A 22,298-nucleotide genomic window follows, 5' to 3' on the forward strand; every position below is an offset into this window, starting at 1 on the left:
CTATTACTTCGTTCGGACTTCCATTACGTTTTGTTGTAAAACTTATCACGTTGCTTGTCATGTTCCTCCGCGTGTTACTATGCCGTCCGATTCCCCACATTAAGCAAATCGATTCTTCATACCCGCTAAATATACGTTTTCTATAGATGGATATCATCCAACCGGACGGTTAACATCATAAACCTCCTCTGCAATCGGATTCACATGGAAAGGGTGTGTGACCGGTTGGACCGCCTTCCGTTTCCGTAGAATCAAAATAATCGTCGTGGCAATACCTGCAATCGCTACAACAGATCCGATAACCATGCCTGCTATTCCTCCGGCAGAGAGACCAGGCCTTATGTTCAGCTGGGGATTATTGGGTAGAGTTGGTGCGGGTGCCGCGGTTGATGATGGAGGCGGGAGGGTGATAATTTCGGTCTCGTAGCTGGTCACACTGACAAGTATAGTCGACGGGCTGCTGCTTATCAGCGTTGAGAGGGTACTCTCTGAGCTGCTTACTGACTCTGAAATTCTGCTGCTGTCGGGGTCCGAGATCCGGGAAGCCGTTTCCTCTTAAAGCCACCATCAGTTTTCGTCCATGGAGGTCCCAAATACAGAAGGAAGAAGAAAACGTAAGGCAGATAACAGTGACCATGCCGATCAGTATAGCTGACGAGGCTATTTTTGCGGATGAGGCTGAGGAACTTGGGGGCATAGTCGACGTTGCCGTTGGTGTGGGCATCGGCGTTTGTGTAGTGGTAACGGTGATTTTCTGGGTGGTAACGGTAAAACTGTACGCACCTGTTGGGGTTGGGGTGGATTCGGACGTGGGTTCCAGCGTAGGTTCTGGAGCAGAGGATAGCTCTGTTGTTGGCTGCAGCGTAGGAGTCGGTTCAGTCGTGGAGTCTTCGGTAATCGTGAAAGAGGTAATAATCCCGGTGCTTTTGCAGTAGTTTGTATATACGGCGACAGCGCTAGTGATATCCGGGACAGTCTTGCCGCACGAAGCTTGAACACAAGTTGAGAGATGGCTGACGGCAGTAACTTGCAAATCCTCCCGACAGAAGCAAGAGTCGATACGGCTGCTATCACAGCTTAAGAGCCCACTGAGAAAGTTGGAACTACCGTCATTGCCATGCCAGCAAGCATATTTGAAACAGCATTTGGCGCAATCTCTGAGAAGATTAAAGTCATCTTTACGAAAGATTGATACCGGGTCATCCCCTCCAAGGACCCCTCTCAGGAAGTGAAAAAAAAATATTGCTGTGAGGAGAATTGAATGCCCGGAAACCATGATGCATCTAGAAATATGTCGATGTCGCAAGACTACCAGTATACCCACGCAAGCATAAGATAACGTAAATACGAAAAGTAAAACTTGAAATTGAAACTTGAGTCGCTCAAATTCCCCTTAAATGGAGCCATGATTGCGGCTGAGGGTGCTACATGCTGCCTTGGTGGTGTCCATACGTGACTGATGCGCCATCGCAATGCAAAGTTGTTCTGTAACTAAACCGTTTTGAGTCTTTCATCTTGTGTATTTCCGCGAGAGAGCCGCATGGCAGCTGCTGAGGAGAGCTTGCAAGGCTATTATATTTCAGCTAGAAAATGCGTCCCGCTGCATATATGCGGCCAAGCGTTGGACCCTGGTACGACGAACTCTTGGCGTCTAGTTGTCTGTTCTTCCACAACACAGATAAGGCGTGGTATTTCTAGTGCGTGCTAGCTAGCAACTCATAGTTGTCAGAAGTATATAAAGCTATAATACCGATGAAGTACAAGTTTGGTACCGTGGCCTAGTTGGCCACTATTTTGCACTTTCTGACAATAGTCCGATACGGACCTTATGTGTAATTTTCGTTCAACCCTAGAGTTTACTTGATTAATAGCCATCGAATCATAAAATGACTACACCTAATATACCCAAAAGTACAAAACGCAGGAGATCTCGAGAACAATTTCGTGAGAATGCAGTAGCCCACCAGGCCAAACGTACGATTACAACCAATCTACGCTAGATCAATCTTATCAGGCAACTTACTCAATCGTTTATATACTGGAACAAATATACGACTTTTTTTTGGAATTACACCTTTCAATATTCCAAAAGTACTCATTTCTTTTGTGTGCACACATCTTTCTTGAAATTTTGCATCATCGGGTTGAGAAATCATTATTGAAAACCAGTAGGCTAGCTTATAAATTTCCTGATCAGGGTTCCTGGGACACGTAGTTCAATTTGATCTATAAACCTATATTAATGACAGATTCATTCTGTTTCTGTTCCGAATTAGTCCCGCTGCATCTCGGTATATCATAAGTCCATCCACATGGCACTCCAATAAATGAGTGATATTCACTGTTTGGCTTTTCCCTGATCACAAATGATACCTTTGCTGTTGAGATAATGAATATCTTATCTCCGACATTCGCTCCGCCAGGAATAATACCCACGAGTCCATTTTTTTTGTAGTACATAGCGTAGCACCCGGTATTCTACCGGTAAGGTCTCTAGCCACGGCCCAATACTGTGATATTTATGGTATGTACTTTGATGTCTTGGCTTTGTGTATGTCCGTATCTAAGTCTGCTTGGACGTCCAGCGCCAGCTCTTTGAACCCAGGCGGCCACTGCTCTCATGTCACCACATTTAATTCTTCGAAGAATGGCCAACTTGAGATAAACAGTAGCCCCAATAATTCGCCGATAAGCGTCTAAAAATAACTTTAATCTTAAGCATATAATTACCGGGGCTGGTTCGGCATGTCATCTTGAACCTCCATTGCAATTTCACCAAATGATGGGGCATCGCTATTGGTTCGGATGACCAGGCGTCTAAGGCCCGTTATAGTGCCCATGTAAGTCCCTATGATATTGAGAACCGGTTGGCGCTTCTCCTCCTAAAGGTGAACACCTCCTACAGGAATGTCGTTTCCTCCCGCGCTAAAATCTAAGAAAACAGTTTCCCAAGGATAGATCTTCCGGCGAGAAACGGTTGTCGGACGGTCCACCTTCTTCCAGTTACTCATTAAGCTAGGCACCCAGGTACGGTAGCTGGATGATTTGCACCAACTAGCATGATACACTAGATCTCACGGGAAACCCTTCTCGACCAGACCTCTAGCATACCATGCCAGAATAATCTCTTCTGCCGATTCGTAATTCGGAATGAAAGCCTGATTGTTTTCTGGAGTTATTGGAATAGATAATTTCCTTGTTGGGAATCAAGAATTGGAGAAGGTGAATTGTCATTGATTAGTTGATTGACGCTTGATGACCTCCGGATGGATACCGGTCTACACGAAATAGGTGGTCCCTAAACAGGCATCGTACAGGATGAGGGAAAGAATGGTGAAGGGCATCATGTTGTGTTGCGGTCACGCGACCGCGGTGAAGCCCTGGCTGTCTCAGGGTGTCAGAATTTTATGTGTTCGTTGATTGTTCTTGTTAAGATTACATGCGACGGAGCCATACAACAACAACGCTAATAACAACGTCATGTGACCATATTTCTGACACAGGGCTGCTCGAATCTTCTCCAACATTCTCCCAACTTCTCGCAACACCTTTTGCCCCCCCAGTGATGTTTCATAAGCGCGATGCATTTCTAATTGATGAGCGTCGTAATCGTTTAACGTGCAACCTAGCTATTTCAAGGGACTTCTAGTTAGCGGCTTCCATGTGTATATAAACGGCCGAACTCAGCTTCGTTGAACTCGGAATCCTTTTTCAGAATCACTCACATTAACTCACTCTTGAGCATCATCCTCAATCAACAAGTTCATCAAACCTTCTTCTATATAGCGCTATCCGATATAAATAAACGAAATATTTTAAGATCTAACTCTCCCAAAATACTTTTTCTAAATCGTATAAACAAACCTCAAACAAAATCAATCAACATGCCTTTTATCCGCTTCCAGCCAGTCTCCTTTCAGGCCCCGGCCGCTGATCCCTTCATTGACTTCATGGCCGCCGCATTAGCTGCAGAGAATACTCCATCTCGTTGCCATCCCAAGTCAGCAGCTTGCACACCAGCCCAATGTCAAACCCGCTCTTGTGCTCCTCGCCAAACCCGGATTGTGAAGCGCCACATCACCCCCAAATTCGACGTCTCTGAAACCGCAGACGCCTACATTCTTGAAGGCGAACTCCCAGGAGTCTCCAACAAGGCCTCCATCTCTGTTGACTTTGATGACGCCCAAACCATTGTCGTCAAAGGTGAAATCAACCGTGTGAAGCGATCATTCGCAAAGACTGAGGAACATCAAGAGTTGACCGAAGAAGCCCTTCAGGCTTCTGCCCCTGCTCAAGAGGCCGCCACTGTTACCACCGCCGACGGCGAGACCGTTGTTTATGATGACGCTGCTTCCGTATCTAGCGGAAGCTCGAAGCCAAAGGCCGCAACTGTCGAAGATGAAGTTGACGAATCGGAAACCGCCTCCAATGCTTCCTTTGAAGTGGTCGACGGACCTCTCCTAACCAAGGCTGATAAAGGAAAGGGTCCGGCTAGAGACGCTGACGTCGGAATGACCGAAGCCGCCGAAAAGCCAGCCGAACCAATCACCGAAAAGAAAGAAAAGAAGCAGGAGATAATTGCTAGGTACTGGATTGCAGAACGACCAATCGGTATTTTCGAGAGGAAGTTCAAGTTCGAAGGACTTATCGATCAGAATAACGTTCGCGCTTTCCTTGAGAATGGTCTCCTGACTGTTGTTATCCCGAAAAGGGAGGCTTTTGTCAAGAGTGTTTTAATCAATTAAGGCATCTCTGGCATAAAATAAAGTTTTTTTCATCTTTCATTTAATCATTTTGTACCAGCGTGTTTTTGAAGCTCGGAATCTCTACTTTCATTATATATCTTCGATCTTTTTGTGTTAGCTCGAGTTGGAAGTAGGGATACCATGATGCATAACATATGGCGTTTATCCTTCGGGGCCTGTTTGGATTTTCTGAAAACTTACGATATATACAATCATACTAGCTAGTATTTGGATTTTTGCTGTGTTACATGCGCATGTACATCTAATTAGTCGGTTCGGTTCGAATATGAAGCCCTTTTGATATCAATCCATCTCGAGTGCCCTTTCCAAATTAAACCGTGATATATATATGAGTGGTAGAAGCTCCTGCTCTCATGAGTAGTGACTTAACCCCCAGCCTCGAAGCCCGGATTAATACTCGTAACGTAGCGCTTCGACTAACATGCCGGGGTCGCTGTCAGGAACGGTCAACGTGCAAGTAACCGTAAACATATTTTAAATGCTGCAGCTGAGTAAAACCTCGGGCCGTCGTAAACACGTCGTGAGTGACTGATTATTTCGAATTCGATTGTTATATCCAGCCCATAGCCCAGATCCGAGCCTTTGGATTGTATCGGCGGGCCATATTACATATGAATCTTCGGTCTTTAGGTGTTAGAATATGCAGAAGTGATTTATACAAGATTATCGGATAATCGATTCCCAAAAGACAAACTCCATTCTTCCATACTTTGAGCAGTAATTCGGTCTTAACCCCGCATATTTGGATACGAAACGGGCCTTAACTCCAGATAAAAAGCTGGATACGGTAGCTATCGAAACTGTCGTCCGAAGACGATATCTCCATGCATGTTGTATATCCCAAAACTCCGAATCAACGGACGAATTCTAAAAGACGATAGAATCCCAAAATCCGTCACGGAATTAAGATAATTCACATTCCCCGAACCGCTCGAATAGACTCGCCGGTATAATGTAACGGGGTTTATGCCGGATGATATACATACCGCACAAGAGATGCAGCAATGCGGCGCCGGGGATTAAGAAAGTGGAGTGATAATGACGGCCCGAATATCTGCAGGCGGGACTTTATTAGAGTATACGGGCTTAACGATACTCCTCGTAAGGCTATTGTGAAAGTTATAGCCGGGTAAGTCCTCAGCGAGCGTCGAGCGATAATTGATGCAAGATTACAATAGCCAGACTTTTGTAGATGAGAAAACGATATTGTAACCTTACGAATGCCTTTGTTCTCCAACAAGTTACGGGCTGCGATATCTAAAAAATGTACATATCAATGTATACCTACGAAACGAATTGATAAAGTTGTTCCGCGGTCAGAATACTACAGGCAGTCGCACAAAACTGTCGGGCCATGGTGTACAATCGTTATTGCAAGGCTATCAACAAGCACTCGAAATGATATTACAAAAGAATCAACCGATGAGCGAGCCGTATATTCAACACTTTAACTCTACAAGTCTAAATTACTAGGGATATGCACTTTAGCCAGTTGCTTCGAATCTAACATGTTTTGTAAAATAGTACCGTTCCTGAAGTTAAGCTTAAGATATGTTGGGTTAAGTCCGTCAAGAGGCCCATGCATCTCGGCCCAACACAAAGCCGTTTTTGCAACATGTCGTCCAACCCTTGTTAAAACCTTCCCCTTCAACAACCTCACTATCCAGATCGAGTCTAGCGTTTCTACCACCATTGAGAGGGAAATGATGTCGTTTAGCCTGCCTTATGCAGGGAGAGGTTGATCTTTTTCAACGGTTCTTTGTTCGTCCGGAATAACTCTCCGGAAGCTCGAAGTGTTGGCTTAAATCCGTCGCTTATTGATAATTTGAGCCGGAGCAGTCTCGCGAGCAGTTCTGACAAGGCAAAGGCGGACCAAGTTAAAGGGCCTAGGTTCGCCAATCGTCAAGCTGGAATTTTTGTTCGTGCGGGCGCAATTCCGTCACCTCACTTAAGTTTTCCGGCTCTTAGGCTCTTGGTTCACAAGCTTGTGGGACTCCACGCCGTGATCGGTGTAATTTCGGTCGCATGGCTTTCCTTCCCCAATGCAATCTTCCTGTTATCCAGCTTTGCATTGTGTTCAGGAAAATATCTTGTGGAGAAAGCCCTTAGTCCTGAGGTCTAGAGCTCTGTGTTTGTGATATTTTTGTGACGTTGCAGCACTGGCTTGCTGCTGTGGAATGTGGCTTGCTCACAAGAACACAAATGTATGTAAGTACGAAGTGGATGCAAGGAAAAACTGAATCCGAAGGCAGCCATTCACTAGGGCCGTGGGAGGCAATACCGAATGTTGGTTTCGGTTGGGAAACACCTGGCTATAGATTGATACGCCCAGGTGATCTCGAAAATATCTTAGTCCAATCCGAAACAGAGCTGCCATCACCGAATCCATCAAAGCTTATGGATGACTAATCCCAAAACACCTTTAGCGGAGTTGGTTGTGGGACGATCACTACAAACTTCTTGGTGACCTTTCTTAGCCCCTGGAATCGAGTATCCTAACGACATCATACTTCCCCACAAAAACGCCCAATTCGCCAATTCCGAAGAAGCTATTCGTTCTAGATCTTAATTCCAATTGTTTTGTGAAAGAGTTTCTCCGACGTAAGGAGATAACGCCAAGTTACGAACGAACTAAGAATGCAGCTAGCTGCGTGCGCATGCACATGCCCCAGTGTCTGTGCCGCATAACAATTCCATCCAACCACCAGCCCAGCAAAAGTCGCACCGCTATCGATATTGATAGTCGTGAAATCCGTCGAAGTTGCATTGAGCCCCACGTGATGAATATCTGGATATGTTGTGATCAAATCCATCTCCTCACTAGGCCCCAAGATCGTGAGGGGATACTGTTCTGATCGAACCTTCACATAAACGTGAGCTAGAGGAAATCGGTTAATCCTTGATTCTCAATTACGCCTCTGACGTTCAGTTCGTGATATTGTAGACCGCCATTGGCCAGTCTTGTGCAGCTGCACGCATTACATCTTAATGCCACCTTGCATCCAGCCCGATATGCCAACCAGCATAGGAAATCTTCGTTGTCCAAGTTACTAGCGGATTTCGTTCTGAATTTATACCCCTTGGCAATGCCGCATCATGGAGTTAAGAATTTGAGTTCTCGAGCTCGGACAGATCGAAGCTAGACTACACCGTCTTGAAGTACGAAAATAAGCTTCGAATCAGTAGTTTCGAGGAATTTTACATCGTTCGGGCAGTCTCTAGCCATCTTATCCCCGTGGTTCTGAAGGTCTAGAAGGGCCTATGGGACCGTATTGCAGAACTTTAGAGGACTTAGGAGTTTTTCACGATGTGAGTCGGGTAGACTATTGTGCTTTGAGTTCCAAGTGAGATCTAAACACCATCTTCGAGACTGACAAAAACGCATTTCTGAGTTTTGTGCTGTTATCTCCAGACTCTCGGTGGGTCCGACGAAGCCATTGCCGTCTTAATGCCGTCGTTTTGAAAATCCATGATGCCTTTTCATTAGGAGTTAAGGATTTGAAGCTTTTGGTTAAGGAGTTAAGGCCGTTTTCTCGCAAAGTTGAACATCGTATTATGCCGAAGATTCTAAGACCTGTGGGGTAAAGATTAAGGAATGTAATATCCGTTCGTTCGGCCCGTTCAAATGGCCGGTTTATTCCCAGAATCTTTGTCTGGAGATCGAGATACGTCTAATAAAATTCTGCTATTTCCATCTCAGCGGAGTTGAGCGATTAGCTTGTATCGTCGCGTTGTGCAAGTTTGAGTTTGGTAAGCTTGCAAAAGCTATTTGTTCTGAAACAAAGTCCGAAGTGCGATGGTCCCGGATTAACCAACTCAGTATTCAGACGAATGGATATCCAGGTTCAACTGTGCAGGTTTCAAAGTGTTGTAGCTTGCGATTGTGCCAGTCTCCAATGCCGATGGGGTGTAGGCCTATTCACTGGCGATGTTCTTTCTTGAAGGGACGGATTCAATTGTCCCGGACAATAGCGAGATCACTGTGGAAACTTCGCGGAACTCCAGTCTAGCTAAAGCCGCTCGGAGATTGAGATCTCGGAATGACCTAATGGACGGAACCCCTAATTCATCTGTATATACCTACACCTATGTCCGAAGCGGCCTATATTTGTGAGAGTTTCCGATTTCAATTTCTACTAACTCCATCCCAGAATCCCCGAAATCATATCTCCAAACGTTCCTGAGATGTGAATGAATTCGTCTACGGATTCAGCCCGACTATTCGGTATATCCGGATTTCACATTCCAACGGTCGGCGGCACAGCACTGCTCTAGATCAACTATTCAAGGAGATAACATTCTACTAATAATTCGCTTCTATCTCCGCCATTTCGTCAGATTGAAACGTCTTCCCGGCTTAATTCCTCTGCAGATCCACTTCGGAAATAGATGTTCACAGATTTCGAAGAAATCATAATTGACGTAGATGTTGCCGAGCCGATGGACTTAATGGTTTTACAAATATACAAGGGATTGTCTTGGTTTTTTTCGACTGGGTCGATTAACATCCTGACCACAATGACGACCTTTAATCGGACCCGGGACATCTAGAGGCAGATATTCGAGTGGTCAAAATACAACAAGGGTATATGCGTTGCGGCCGAGATAGAGTTCATTGTTCAAGGATTGGCATCTGCCAGGGCAAATATCACATAGGTATGCTGCTCCATGTACCAAGCTAATCTGTTATGGTAAAAGGCAGAGGTGTGTTTGTATCGATACACTAAAGGATATAGGCGGAAATAATAACTTCTATGCCATCAAAGGTTTCAACAGTCACAACGAAGGGATACAGCACGTCGCCGTCTACTTGCAGCTACCAATGCGATGATGCAGGCGAAGAATTCAAAGCGAATGCCGGTATATCCGTGTATATGAGCTTTAGGTAACTCCATGCAGGAGCAACCTCATCCAGACCTGCTCATTGAATGTGTGCGGTCCCCTTCAGAGCCGAGGCTTCAGATCAGTTAGACATTGGCGTGAGGTCTTCAAAATCTCGACTGACGCGACATGCTACTGTTTTCCTTGGCCGTAGGTTATTAATGCAAAGCATTCCATATGCCCTGCACCAAAGACAGAGTATTCATGAATTTTTACCCCAAAATAACCTCGGATGTTTCCAAATATATACCCCACGTAACGCCATCCAGCGAAGTTCAAAGCTGTCGAATCCTTTCCGCAAAATATCCAGTCGTAGATCGGTCGATCTTACACCATAACCATGGCCTCATCCAGACGCATATATATATATCATGGCTTATTATGGCTATACATGTATAGGCGGATGTGAAAGTAGATACTAAAGTCTCTAAACATTTTTCATGAAATCCTAATACTCGCAGGAAGGGTATTCTTGCCGACGGTAGATGTTGGGATTTTATATGTGGCGTTGAAGTACTGGCTCATTCTAACAGCCGATACTATAAATATAACGCCTAATGAACTACTTGAAAGTGTTGGACTCGAGATTCTAGATTCCCAACATCGAACCTCCACAGGGATATGTTTCTTTTTGACTATTCTTGCTTGATTTGGCCCAGAGTAATCCACCAACACTGTACAAAGATCATGAAAATCCTTCGTCTCCGTCCACCAATCACGTGGCGTAAAGAAAAGTTTCGGTATTGATATCTAATTGTTGCACCCACGCAATCATATGCAGCCATATACCATAGGCCCTATCACGGAACCGGGAGGAAAACAAGATGGAGTTGCATTGACGATCGCTTCTCGCATGAGAGGGGACCTATTCGTAGAAAAGAGATCTGCAATAAACATAGAGCGGTTTCCCGATACCTCTAACTGATCTTCGAAAGGCTGAGCTGCGAGCGATCTAAACTATCGCTAGCCACTAATGCTAAAGGCCAACAGGTTCTTCTTGAGTGTTTCTAACTGCGGGGAAATATTGCTTCGATGGTCGGTTAGCCTTTCTATACGTTGGTAGAAGAGGCGCCTGTGACTCGCCTGCAGCAGCTTCAAAGGATATCATTCAATCGCAACCGCCTTGGCAACGACCCAAGCTTTCAAAATAGTAGTCAAATTCTCGTGCGAAATGCATGAAACTTCCCGCTTTTACATGATACACAGGACTTCCAAATTAATTTCCAAAAATGTCGGGCACCAGACGGAACTCTCGTACGAAATACAATAACAAGTTGCATCTCAATTGGCACGATCTTTTCACCAGATTCTTGGGAAATGTATTCACCGTTCCCACAAGGACTCAGCCCGGGTTTTTTCGCTTATGCCATGCTATGCCGTGTATTTGGCAAAAAACCTTATGCACAGGTGGTGTCATGATGAGCTGTCGTCGGTCGCTCGGAGGGGCTGTTTTGTCACATGTGGGCACGGCAGAACTTCGAGAATGTGTTGGAGATGTCGTCGGTCTGGATCTGGCTTAGCTATCGATTATCTCTACGGAGTACGTGCATGGTAGACTCGTTCCCTGCAACCAACGGCTCGAACGCAAGGGATCCCTCAGTGCAGCAAGACCTGCCTCCCTAACGCCGAAGCCGTTTTTCCCAGACGAGCTGCTGCGTGACCTTGTTTCTCGCAGTCTAGGAAATTAATGTCAGGAGCAGACTGAAACGTATCTTTTTCTTGTGTAACCCCGAGTCTTTTCGTTAAATATTTCCTGACATGGCTTTGGTTCCAATCCAGTGAAATGAGAATCCTCCTGCAGAAACAGCAAATCTCTCGGGATTCCCAGCCCAACGATCATGTGTGGGTCTATTGTGGGTCTCTCCTCGCCAAAATGCGAGATCTAGGTTAGCGTGGTTTTCCCGGGCTCGCCTCGATCGTTCTGCTTTTCAAAAATCCACATCCCTGTGCACTTCCCAACCAGCTGGAAACTGGTATCATCTGCCCTCCTTCTAACGGTTCTCACTGGTCGACAGCTGCTGCTTGAAGAAACTTTGAGATCGAAATCTCGAGAACCCTATCTTAAAAGATACGGGAATCTTTCTTGCAACGAAGCAGGAACAACCCAGAGCTCACACGTGGAGCTAGACCCTTGCTGAGGTCCAATGACTCGATGAATTGTTCTACACAGCTCGCAAATTAACAAATGATTAGCCTTAAAAAGTTTCGTTTCTTATTCCTGGATTTTGACAAGCGTCATAGGCTTAGATTTTTCGTTATCCCGCTCATCGCAATCCTCATGCGAATCTCTTCGGCCTCGGAAATTCCGAGGCGGGACCCAATGCCAAAGTATGACCCAAAGGAGCTATTTCAAAAACAATGCTAGTTAGCGGCCAATGCACATTAATGGGGCTGCATACGCATCAAACAAAAGGCTACCTGAAGGAATCCAAATTAGTTGCTTCAAAATAACGCCCAAGATCGAGTCTGAATACCATAATCGGGAAAACTTTGGTGTGGTATAACAAAGGTCTAGAGCAGTCTCCTGCAGTTGATAATATCTCATCCACGAACCCACTCTAGTGGTTCACTTTTTGCAATTTTCCATGCGATTTCCGAGAAACAAAGCGTCGGATGCGACCTGATCTAGCCTAAATATGGAAAGAAACAAATCTCAGGCATTTTTTCCACTCATGATCTCAACACTTATCACAGTGTCCAAGGCATCGTTTGCGGTTTTTGTGATACATGCCCCCTTACCAGTTGGGCGTTGTTCTGGCTTGCCCAATCAGTTCATATTCCGCGAAAGAACACACATATTTTTGACTGCATGAGACCGGTTGTGATGCTTGAGACTGGCTGTGGCATTTGGGCATGTGTCGACATGAGCATATGCGTTGTATTAGTCCTATGGTCCTCGATTCAAGAAAACTTGAAGCTCTAGAAAATATACAAGATTTGAATACCAGAGATGAGCATAATAGCCACAATAGAATGTATTCCCATCTAGATATCTCGTCGGATATATCAGGTACAGTCGAAGCCTTAGTTTCGATCAAGTTCACGATGGACTTTCTGATCTAAGTCCAGACATCGCTGGCGCCTGTAATCCGTATCAGGTATAAGTATATGATAGTTGCAGACTCCCTTCTTAAGTACTTTGCGTGTATCATTTCTGCAGCTAGTAATAACGAGACCACTTCAATGTTACAATTGCGATGTCCGGATCCGGTACGAGATCTCGAGGCCAATCCTCGAATTTGAAGCGTTATTTAACTTGATCATCTTAATATATCTTGTACCCCGATCGATTGTATGGTATGCGCAACAGACCCTGCTGGAGGTACGAGCGGCTGTAGAGCCCTGCAGAAACTGCTCGTCTCCCAGGGCTCGCGGTCCGTCTAATATTGGGTTGTGTGAACCAAATCCAACATGCAACATAGGTCTGCTCGTCAACACAAAGCCTTTATTTCCGCAAGCCTGAGAATTCAATATTCATATAAATACGTCGATAAACCAAGATATAAATAATATTTCATGATAGATTTATGGAAGCCAATGCTTAGAATACCTAGCCTCTGCAAATATATATATTATTTTAGTACAATTATCGCTTTGAAGAATCAATTATTGAATTGCTAAAATATTCTTATGCTATCTACGGAAAGCCGGCTTGCAATAAACCCCTACCAGCGTTACGAGGGTAGTTCGTACCCCAGCTTACCGGAAGTTGAGTGCATGATTCCACCAAGTTTATGACATGCTATGGGAATAACTTATATCTCGATTTCAAATTCACGAAGGACGGGCCTTAGAAATATGATCAGTAATCGCGAGTTAAATATCTCGATATATCTAACCTAGCAATAGAAGGTGTGAGGTCGAACCACGTCACAGTTAGCAGTATTTATCGTATTATAGCGTTTTTTCGAGAAGTTCCATGTCAGCATCTTGGAAATACTGAATAACTCGGGAGATCTACGGAGAGCGCTGGTTAGCTAGAATGAACTAGGATCAGTTTAACAGCATTCGAATTCCGAAAGAAGGTTGGCATAAATCGAGTCGATATGATATAAATATCATTCTTTGTATATATAGGCATTGGTCCAGATCTTGGATGAAGCTTATTGTATTAATTCAGCGTTAGCAAAAAGTTTGTCATTCTAAACGAGCCCACAAGTACACGAAGCTACATCATCAAATTTATATTCTTTCAGATCCTAACTTTACTATGTTACCCGTCGAAAATATCTTTGCTGGGGTCTTCATGTTGGCCGTCGCACTCACTCAATCGACGACAACGACTACCCGTCCACCCGATGTTCGATCCTGTTGTATTCCTAGAACTAGATTCTTCTATAGTTAGATTACGAAAAAATAAAAATAAAAAATATCAATTTGTAAAGTAATTTTCTTTTAATATCTCCCATAAAACCAGACTTTGAAAGCCTGCACAAAGGGAATTCTACTATTTAGCGAATGCTCCAAGCCTGTGATTGCCAAGATATTTCTACCGATATAACCGACCCATGGTATCAGTCGAATGTGAGCTTTGGTAGGTGCTCTGGGGTGAAGAGATCTGGGGTGGAGAGATTTCGGGTCGATGCCCAGTTCCCGTTTCAGGTAATACGATATCGATAACCTTGATGGTAGGTTTATGCTCTAAGGCAGAATATTTCTATCAAAAGCGTAGGAATATACTAGTAGTGGCGGTGTTTGTGGCAGCCGCGAAAAAGTGCTAGTTATGGAGTTGGCCGATATGTGGCCCGTTTTGTATAGAATATAGAGAAAGTTTCAAATACCTCCCAAACTGGCTCGAGAATAGCTTTAATCACGGGATTAGCTCAAGGCTCTAAAATTCGACCCGAAAAACACAGCTTCCCGCTACTATTCTAAAAAGCGAACTTGGAAGTCTGAAAATGGGCTGCCTGGTATAAGTCTGCGGGATAAGAAATGTCGACATCTCTTCACCTGCCAAAACTATTTTGCGCCGGCGTGAGATGGGATATCGCGGAAAGCCAAAGGCCTTTATGAGAATACCATAGGATGATATTGCAGTATAGAAACAACATTTATAAATGAGCGGGGAATCAGCGCCCATATCTCATCAGACTAATCGAAGCCTATCAAACTGAAACCCACTCGGTCTTAGAGCTTCTTCAATACTTCGGAATCATCTCGTCGGGAAGTTCCACCCACAAGTTCCCTCAAGATGAATCTCATAATATCCTCCGCTCTAATGGTGGCGTTTATTCCTTCCACATTGTTCTCCCAATCCGTCGCCGATCCAGTGATCCCCGATGGCGACTACTTCCTCTTATGGACTTCATGGCCCGACAGATATCTCACTGGGAGCAACAAAGCAACCTATGATAAAACAGGCCTTGTCGATGTTACTTTCCAACCTAAATCATACAGCAGCTGGGAAACCAGACGAAGTCAACAATGGCGAATCAAAAATAGGAGTGACGGTACCGTATATATTCAGAACGTCTGGACTTACCAGTACCTCGGATCTGGCCATAAATTCAATTGTTCTGTTCCGGCTACAGATAAGACCAATTGTGCCACCTCTCTACTTGACTTTGGCGAAAGATTCAAGTTGGTTGAACATTATGCGCGGAAAGGACGTTACCTCCTTCAACTCGATGGATATGGCGGAAGTCTTTGGCAACCTACCCTAGGGCCAGCAGGGCCAGCCAACAAACCTTTGGAAACTGCTATGATGACGCACAGTTATTACGGTCGCGATATGACATTTGAGTTCGAGAAGGTTTAAGACTATTGGCCGAGGAGGACTACATCAGCCGGTGTGCTCAAGCTGTACATGCTTACATACTCAAATTGCCGATGTATATATAGTAGGGGTGAAAAAGGAAAATGTTCAATTACGTTCGTCAGATCAATCATATGATTGGTAAATGGATTTGGGGTTTTAATTCTTAACCTCATCAGTTTTCTTGCCTCCATCCTCCTGCCGTCCCAATTTTGCTTTCAAGCAGCCATGTTTGAAAAAAAAAAAAAGGAGTTCGTGACACAACCAAGAATCATTGATGGGTTTGATTGAGCCAAAAAAAGTGAAAAGAGAACAGCCAGGTCGGAAATATTTTAGCTTCCCGAATCTAATTGGCGCGATTTAAATGTGGATACCTCTCTCGATATCAAAAAAAACCAAAAAGGCCGAGAAGTATGTCTATGCAGGGTCACAGTCTCGGATTGCATTGGTGAGGAATGCTCTAACAATATACTGGGTCCGAGGCCGATTTAAACGCTGCTATTGGGAAAACTCATGGCTCATGCATCTGCTAAATATCTGTAGATACTTAATACCTACAACAAAGGTACTTCCGCCCCCATGGATTGATGCGGAATTCGTTGAAAGAATGTCCCCGATAAGCTTATACCACCCCTCCTTTATTCCACCCTTTTTGAATTGAAAAAAGAAGCAAGAGAGGCCGAGGATAGGTGCGCATATGAAAAAAGAGGCGTTACGTATACGCCGAGAAACGCAGAAAAATACGAATGGTATCACGGGATTGGAGGGTTTCCTGCATGGTCGCCGGCATTATCTTTGTAGCAAGGCAATCCTGATGGGTTGAAAGGCATAATACGCATACTTTTGCTTTGCTTAGGAGGTTTGAGGTTCTGCCTAATCGTGACGATATCCAGGGTAGGATACTTTTCACTTGCATCTTAGGTAGACGTCTTCCATCGTTCATTTTCCATTTCGAGGAATGGAATGTGATATCAATTGAAACAACGAAAAAAGGGTTACTTAACTAGAGTGCATCTTTCCTTCCCTTCTTTGTTATGCGATGCACAGTTCCATATGAATTAACCGGAAAATCCCAAAGCCCGAACCCTGGTCCCGCCGGGCACCCAATGATAGGAGTAAGGCCCTGAGAGTGGATCTCAATGCAGGGCTTTAACTAAAAGGATGTTTTTTTCGAAGATCAACTCGTCTCCACCCGATTCTAGATCCCCCGCTGAAATTGCGAGGCTCGGTTACTTGGCGAATAAAGAACCAAAGCTAACAGAGCTATGATCCGGACAAGCAGATTTCTAATATGAAATTTCTCACAAAAAATTGAATGGTTTTACTATGGAAAGGGGGGGAAAATGGACTATTCGTTTCTTGAAAGGAGAAGCCAGGCTCAATTTTGAAGTAGTCGTGTGTCAATAAAAGACAAATAACACCCATCTACCCTAGCTAAGATAATAGGATGTACAAATACATCACTAGAAATGAACGGCTTGTTTCAGTAGAAGAACTCAAAAGAGAAATGAACGCCTTTCCAGCCAATAAAAGAGTTATCCCGCTTTATAGATATGGCACAAAAAAAAAAAAAAAGACAGAAAAATGAAGTCAAGGAAAACGCCGGATATATCCTTGCAGTAAACGCAATCATGATACCTGATGCTCAAGATAAAATAAAGATGAAAGAGGATGTGAGGTATATGCGGAAACTTTTATGTCTGAGCAGGTCCCTTAGTCAAAATACTCCCACAAAAGAAGAACACATGGAAAGAAAGAAAGAAGAATTAAACAAAACAACCAACATTCCCCGTGTGAGAATTTTCCAAAACTAAATAAAAAAGAAACGAAGTCGTTACGGTGGTCGTGGTTGTGACTTTGTACAGATGGGTTGGTCGCGTCGGAAATGTCAGAAATGTCGAATAGAGATATTGTTCCCTTACATCGTCGCCGCGGTTGTTTAGTAGCCATGTTTGAAATTATCGAGAATAAGCTGCTCCAGACCCTCAATCGTATATGGCTTCTTCAAGAATCCTTGCATGCCAACCCTGGTGATATCCCTGTGAGCGTCGGGGCTAGCATCTGCGCTGACGGCCAAAACTGTAAGTTTCTTAGATCCGCTCGCGTATTCCGGCAGAGCAAAAATCTTCTCTGTAGCCTCGATACCATTCATCTTAGGCATCCATAGATCCATAAGAATAAGCTCGATAGGGCGCCCAAAGCTGGTAGCTGCCGCCATGGCCGCCACGGCATCTTCTCCGTCCTCTGCTTCGATAATGTCGACGAACCCGAGATTCCTGAGCATCTTGGTGATGAGATTGCGGTTGATATTGTTGTCTTCGACAACTAGAATACGGAGCGGGATCTTTTTGCCAAGATCCTTATCGAAACGGCCCTTCTTGCTGGACTTTCTGGCACTCATGCCGTTGACTGGTTGGCGGAGGGTGACGGATTGCTTACGCGGGCGGTAAGGAACTGGTTCTTCTTCAATAATACCATTACTTGTCGCATGTGGTCCAGATCCATTCCGAGTATGTGTCGTCAAAACGGGGGAAGAAACCTCGGTTGAACTGGTTGTAGGTCGTGGAAATTCCGGAGAAGCCAATCCTTGCATCAAAGAGTATCTGTCGACGGGTTTTCTTGCTGCAATCGCTGGTGAACCTGACCTTCCATGCTTCGGGTCCTTACCCATCTCAATTGGCAATACAATATGAAACTCCGACCCAGTGTTCTCGCCTTCAGTAACAGTGTTGACAAGAGTGATATCGCCTCCAAGTCGAGCAGCCAGCCTCTTCGCAACAAATAAACCAAGCCCAACTCCATCAAATGCTTGAGTAAGACTGTTATCCTGTCTGCGCCACATTCTAAAAATATGTGGGACAAACTCGGGTCGAATGCCTGGACCTGTGTCTGTGACATTGAATTGAACACACTTGGAATCCTGAGAAACAGTTGCGACTAGCTTGACATCACCCTTGGGGGTAAATTTGACGGCATTATGAAGAACGGCGTAAAGTGTCTTCTCGAGAGTAAGTTTGTCGACTAAACCAAGTCAGCCGTTACATACTCGTGAAATCTGATATTTATTGCCCACTTACTTATGAGCATCGGTGGAACAAACTCGACCGACCAATCGATCTTCAAGGTTCCCGATCTCCTTGTCGCCGTCACAACCTCTCCATATCGGTTAGGTACGACCTGCACCTTTTCTGGTCTGCCGCCGCTTTTTAACGCGACCTGCAGCATCCCAGAGATGAATTCAATCAAATTGAGCCTCCTGTGGTTGAGGGTGACTTGACCAGAGGCTTCCTGGTGGATAGTATGCGTACCAGATGGTGTTGGTCCGGTGGGTGGGAGGGGCAGGACGCTTCCCGGCCGGTTCAACGATGTGTCTATTTCCCGTTTGGAAAGCTCTTCAGGAGGCAGACTGTTTGCTCTGCTGCCGCGTAGGCGGTACGTGCGGCGCTTGCTGTTTTCTGCTGGTGGTGTTTTGGAGCGGCCAGGTGGAAGCGGAGTCGGTGGGCCGGCGTTATCATTGCCATCGCTCCGCTTCCGTTTTTTTGGGTTCACTAGTGAATCCGCTACGTATGTTGTATTTACCTTTGCTAGGAGAGCTGTAGGGAGAGGGTCGGGACGGGGCAGAGCCGGTGGGTCTAGAGCTATATCTGAATTTAGATCTAACGCATGAACCATGTTGTCTGCAGCGTCAACTACCCGTTGTGCGCTGTCTGCAGGTTGGATATTATATTAGCAACCATAATGAATCTAGACCGTCGCCAAGCTTCCTTACCTTGGCAGTTCTCGATATTTTTCCGCATATCATAGACAAATTGGCGTAGAAGGATTGGCGTTGGTTCGTCATCTAGAGAATCTAACGAAGCAAGCATCACGTCCAACATGCCTACAACACCTTGCAAAGGTGTCCGTAGTTCGTGTGACAAATTTCTTGCTGCCGGACGTATTGCTTGTTGTGGAGACACATCCTCATGAAGAACGACATTGCCCATAAACGGGCTCCACGGTTTTGTACCTGGAACTATCGTATCAGACGGGTTTCCTGGCTTCTCTAGAATTCGCCAAGTAACCAGGTCTTCGAGGGACTTCATGAAAAACTCCAAAACCTCCCAAGTCAGGCCGGGCCTGTTTTCTAAGCCCCATTTCGACCACATCATACCGATATAGCCGTAGTATTTGCCTTCTGTGAAAAGAGGTATCGCCATGTACGCCTCGGCTGGAATTGGCAGAGAAGCGGCGTTTGTGTTATCGGGAAACAGCCTCTGCAGGCTATCTGGAATTAGAAGGACTTTATCGTGCTTCATGTGTGCACATGGACACTTGTAGCCCTTATATTGGATGTTGTTATAAAGTGCGTCTTTCCCGTCATGATTCCGCACATAATAGGCGAGACCCATAAGGCAAGATCCTTCTTCGCCAAGCGGTGGGTGCTCGACTGCACTCTTTGCATCGCCCTTTAGTACTCTCTTAGCCACAAATGTGTACTGTGATCCTGTGATATCTGCCATGCCAGTCATAAGGGTTTTCCAAAACTCCTGGCCTTGGAGGTTGTATAGTTTTAGTTTTAGGACGCTGATTAGGTGTCTTGCCTTCATTTCATCCTTTGGATAATGCTTATTCATCATCTCTCGAAATCCAGGTTGGCCAGAATGTATTACTGACTTGTTGTCGCAGGAGGGTATGCATATGGAAGGGTCCAAAGCATCCTCCAGCTGGATACTATCGATATCCATCGCTGAACTTCGGGGCCCATTCATCTTGAAATGTTGTGTCGAACAAAATCGTGAAGAGAAAAAGGCAAAGAATATGGCGATCGAAACGATGCGCCTGATGAGCTAATGAGCCCGTGGTTGCGTGAGCAATCGTTTTTCGTTTAGTCGAAGTAATATTGTCCCGAACAAAGAAGTGATCTCGCGTGGAATTTATTTTGGGGGAGCACGGACGTAAACTTGTCGACGGTCGGCTCCAAGCAGATTGTAAAACGTGTGAACAGGGAATATTTCTGGCAAAGTCAAAAAAAAAAACGTGGCAGCGGCGTGGACCGGAAGAATATTCTGTTCTTTGTCCTGCAATATGGGAGAGAGAAGGTGGGGAGTTGCAGTCGAATGGCTCGTCGCACAAGCTGCCCTCCTGGTATATATTTGACACTGTTTCCAAAGATTATTTGGGTAAGTGCTCCGGTCGTTTCAAAGACCTCTTGTGTAAAAGCAACCGGATCCTTGGGATTCTGGCTGGTCGAGATCTGGCTGGATAGTACGAAATCCGGTGGGCCTAGTTTGAGATCGAAAGTTTGTGAGAGGGTCGAAGGCTAGAATTGAATGCCTCAAATTGTTAGATAACTGGAAGGATAGGAGCGAGGAGGCGAAGAGAGTATGTGCGAAGGGGGGGGGGGGGGGATTTCTAGAAATGTTGCACAACTGCTGTTAAGATTACATGCGAACTATGAATACTATTTCTAGGACTATTAGACAAAAGAGTACTAGAGTGATCAATAACTGATAGAGATGTTATGCAACTGGGGCTAGTCATATAAAATAATAAAAAAAAGGAACGGAACAACCGTCGAATGCGACAGCGATTGCGACTGAGGCAGACTCGAAAGAGGAAAAAATGGTCGAAAAGGACGGACGACATGCATATGACGACCCTCCCCGCATACACACGCACGAAATAAGAGCCCGACGGGAAGCTAGGAATTCGAAAGGGATACAGACAGATCTAATGGAACACGAACATACCTCGAGTGAGGGTTTGATAAATGACGGTTATAGAGACAAGAGGGTCCAGAACTTGAACCAGACATGCAGTCTCTATTTCTGTTGCAACGTTGGTGGCTTCTTGTGGGACGTTAACAGTCTATGGCAGGTCCGAGCGATTTATGCAGACAGGCGCGAAGGGATATAAGAATGATAGCGTAGCGGGAAGCTAGGGCGCAAAATTGGAGGAAGAATAAGAAGCTGAGACAGAAATATCGTGGCAGGACTCGCGTGGCCGCCTTAGGGTACGGACGATTTGGAGGGGGGGCAACGTCGTCTAAAGTTCCCACAATGCAAAGTGTCGGATTTGACTGAAATGAGTCCGACTGATGGAGGGATGGACGGAGGCTGAGAAAAAATGCGGGTGTATGTATAATGTGGTACGTACGTATGCGAAGGCTGTATCGAAAATGTCAAAAGTTGGAGATGACAGGTGCCAGTCGTTATCATCAGAGGCTGGCGTCTGCCTGACTTGCTTTCTTTCTTTCTTTCTTCTTCTGGACTTCGACGGAGACTGATGAGATGGATGGAAAATTGTATACGAAGACGAGCGAGCAAGCTGAGAAAATGCTTTCTAATCTCACACTGCACTAGAAGAAACAAAGAGAGAGAGATCCTGTGGCTTCGTTACTCTCAACTATTCTAGCGGCCTGGTCATACTATCACACTCTGGCCACCCCCAGTACCGTTGGCCCAGGCGGTCCTCCAAACAGCTTTTTTGTTTTTTGTTTCTGTGAGAGAGAGTACAGAAGTACAGGTTGGTCGACGAATTCTGCAAAGTTTGGCACTTCGTGTCACCACGAAGAAAGTCTAGCCCGTAGTCCAAGAAAGGGGGACGAAGAGAAAGGCAGGTTGGAGAGCTAGCTAGCAAGAGCAAAGAGTCAGTAGAAAGGGAGTGTGGTTGTGTATGCGGGCGTGAATCGATTTTGATAGCGGCGGTCGTTACGTTATAATTGGTCGGTGTGAATTTAAAGGATCCGAATGGTTAGTAATATTGGTGGATCGATATGTCGTATGCGATGTATCTATGGATGTCTGCATGTACGTATGTACGCAAGATCGATCAATACTACCAAGTACCAACGTATATACGTATGTATGTACTCGGTACAAAGTATATTATTCCCAAATTCCCTGCGGTCGTAA

The 22,298-nt window shown here is 45.1% G+C and overlaps 4 protein-coding genes across 4 annotated transcripts; 2 read left to right on the top strand and 2 right to left on the bottom strand.

Annotated features, from left to right (window-relative positions):
* Nucleotides 1-153: 153 nt before the first annotated feature.
* On the bottom strand, nucleotides 154-1,276 carry DFL_007948 (uncharacterized protein; the record flags this gene model as incomplete). The annotated part of the gene is made up of 2 exons (XM_067637608.1): nucleotides 154-554; nucleotides 784-1,276. The coding sequence occupies 2 exons, from the start codon at nucleotides 1,274-1,276 to the stop codon at nucleotides 154-156; spliced, it is 894 nt and encodes a 297-aa protein (XP_067489108.1).
* Nucleotides 1,277-3,884: 2,608 nt separating this feature from the next.
* Nucleotides 3,885-4,745, top strand: DFL_007949 (uncharacterized protein; the record flags this gene model as incomplete). Its single annotated transcript, XM_067637609.1, has 1 exon — nucleotides 3,885-4,745. The coding sequence occupies one exon, from the start codon at nucleotides 3,885-3,887 to the stop codon at nucleotides 4,743-4,745; it is 861 nt and encodes a 286-aa protein (XP_067489109.1).
* A 10,093-nt stretch (nucleotides 4,746-14,838) lies between these two features.
* On the top strand, nucleotides 14,839-15,405 carry DFL_007950 (uncharacterized protein; the record flags this gene model as incomplete). The annotated part of the gene is made up of 1 exon (XM_067637611.1): nucleotides 14,839-15,405. One exon carries the CDS (start codon nucleotides 14,839-14,841, stop codon nucleotides 15,403-15,405), a length of 567 nt encoding a protein of 188 aa, XP_067489110.1.
* A 1,936-nt stretch (nucleotides 15,406-17,341) lies between these two features.
* DFL_007951 (uncharacterized protein) lies at nucleotides 17,342-20,153 on the bottom strand (the record flags this gene model as incomplete). The annotated part of the gene is made up of 3 exons (XM_067637612.1): nucleotides 17,342-18,423; nucleotides 18,480-19,109; nucleotides 19,172-20,153. 3 exons carry the CDS (start codon nucleotides 20,151-20,153, stop codon nucleotides 17,342-17,344), a joined length of 2,694 nt encoding a protein of 897 aa, XP_067489111.1.
* Nucleotides 20,154-22,298: the final 2,145 nt, after the last annotated feature.

The sequence above is a fragment of the Arthrobotrys flagrans genome (genome assembly GCF_004000055.1).
Source record: "Arthrobotrys flagrans strain CBS H-5679 chromosome Unknown unitig_8, whole genome shotgun sequence".
Classification (NCBI taxonomy): Eukaryota; Fungi; Ascomycota; class Orbiliomycetes; order Orbiliales; family Orbiliaceae; genus Arthrobotrys; species Arthrobotrys flagrans.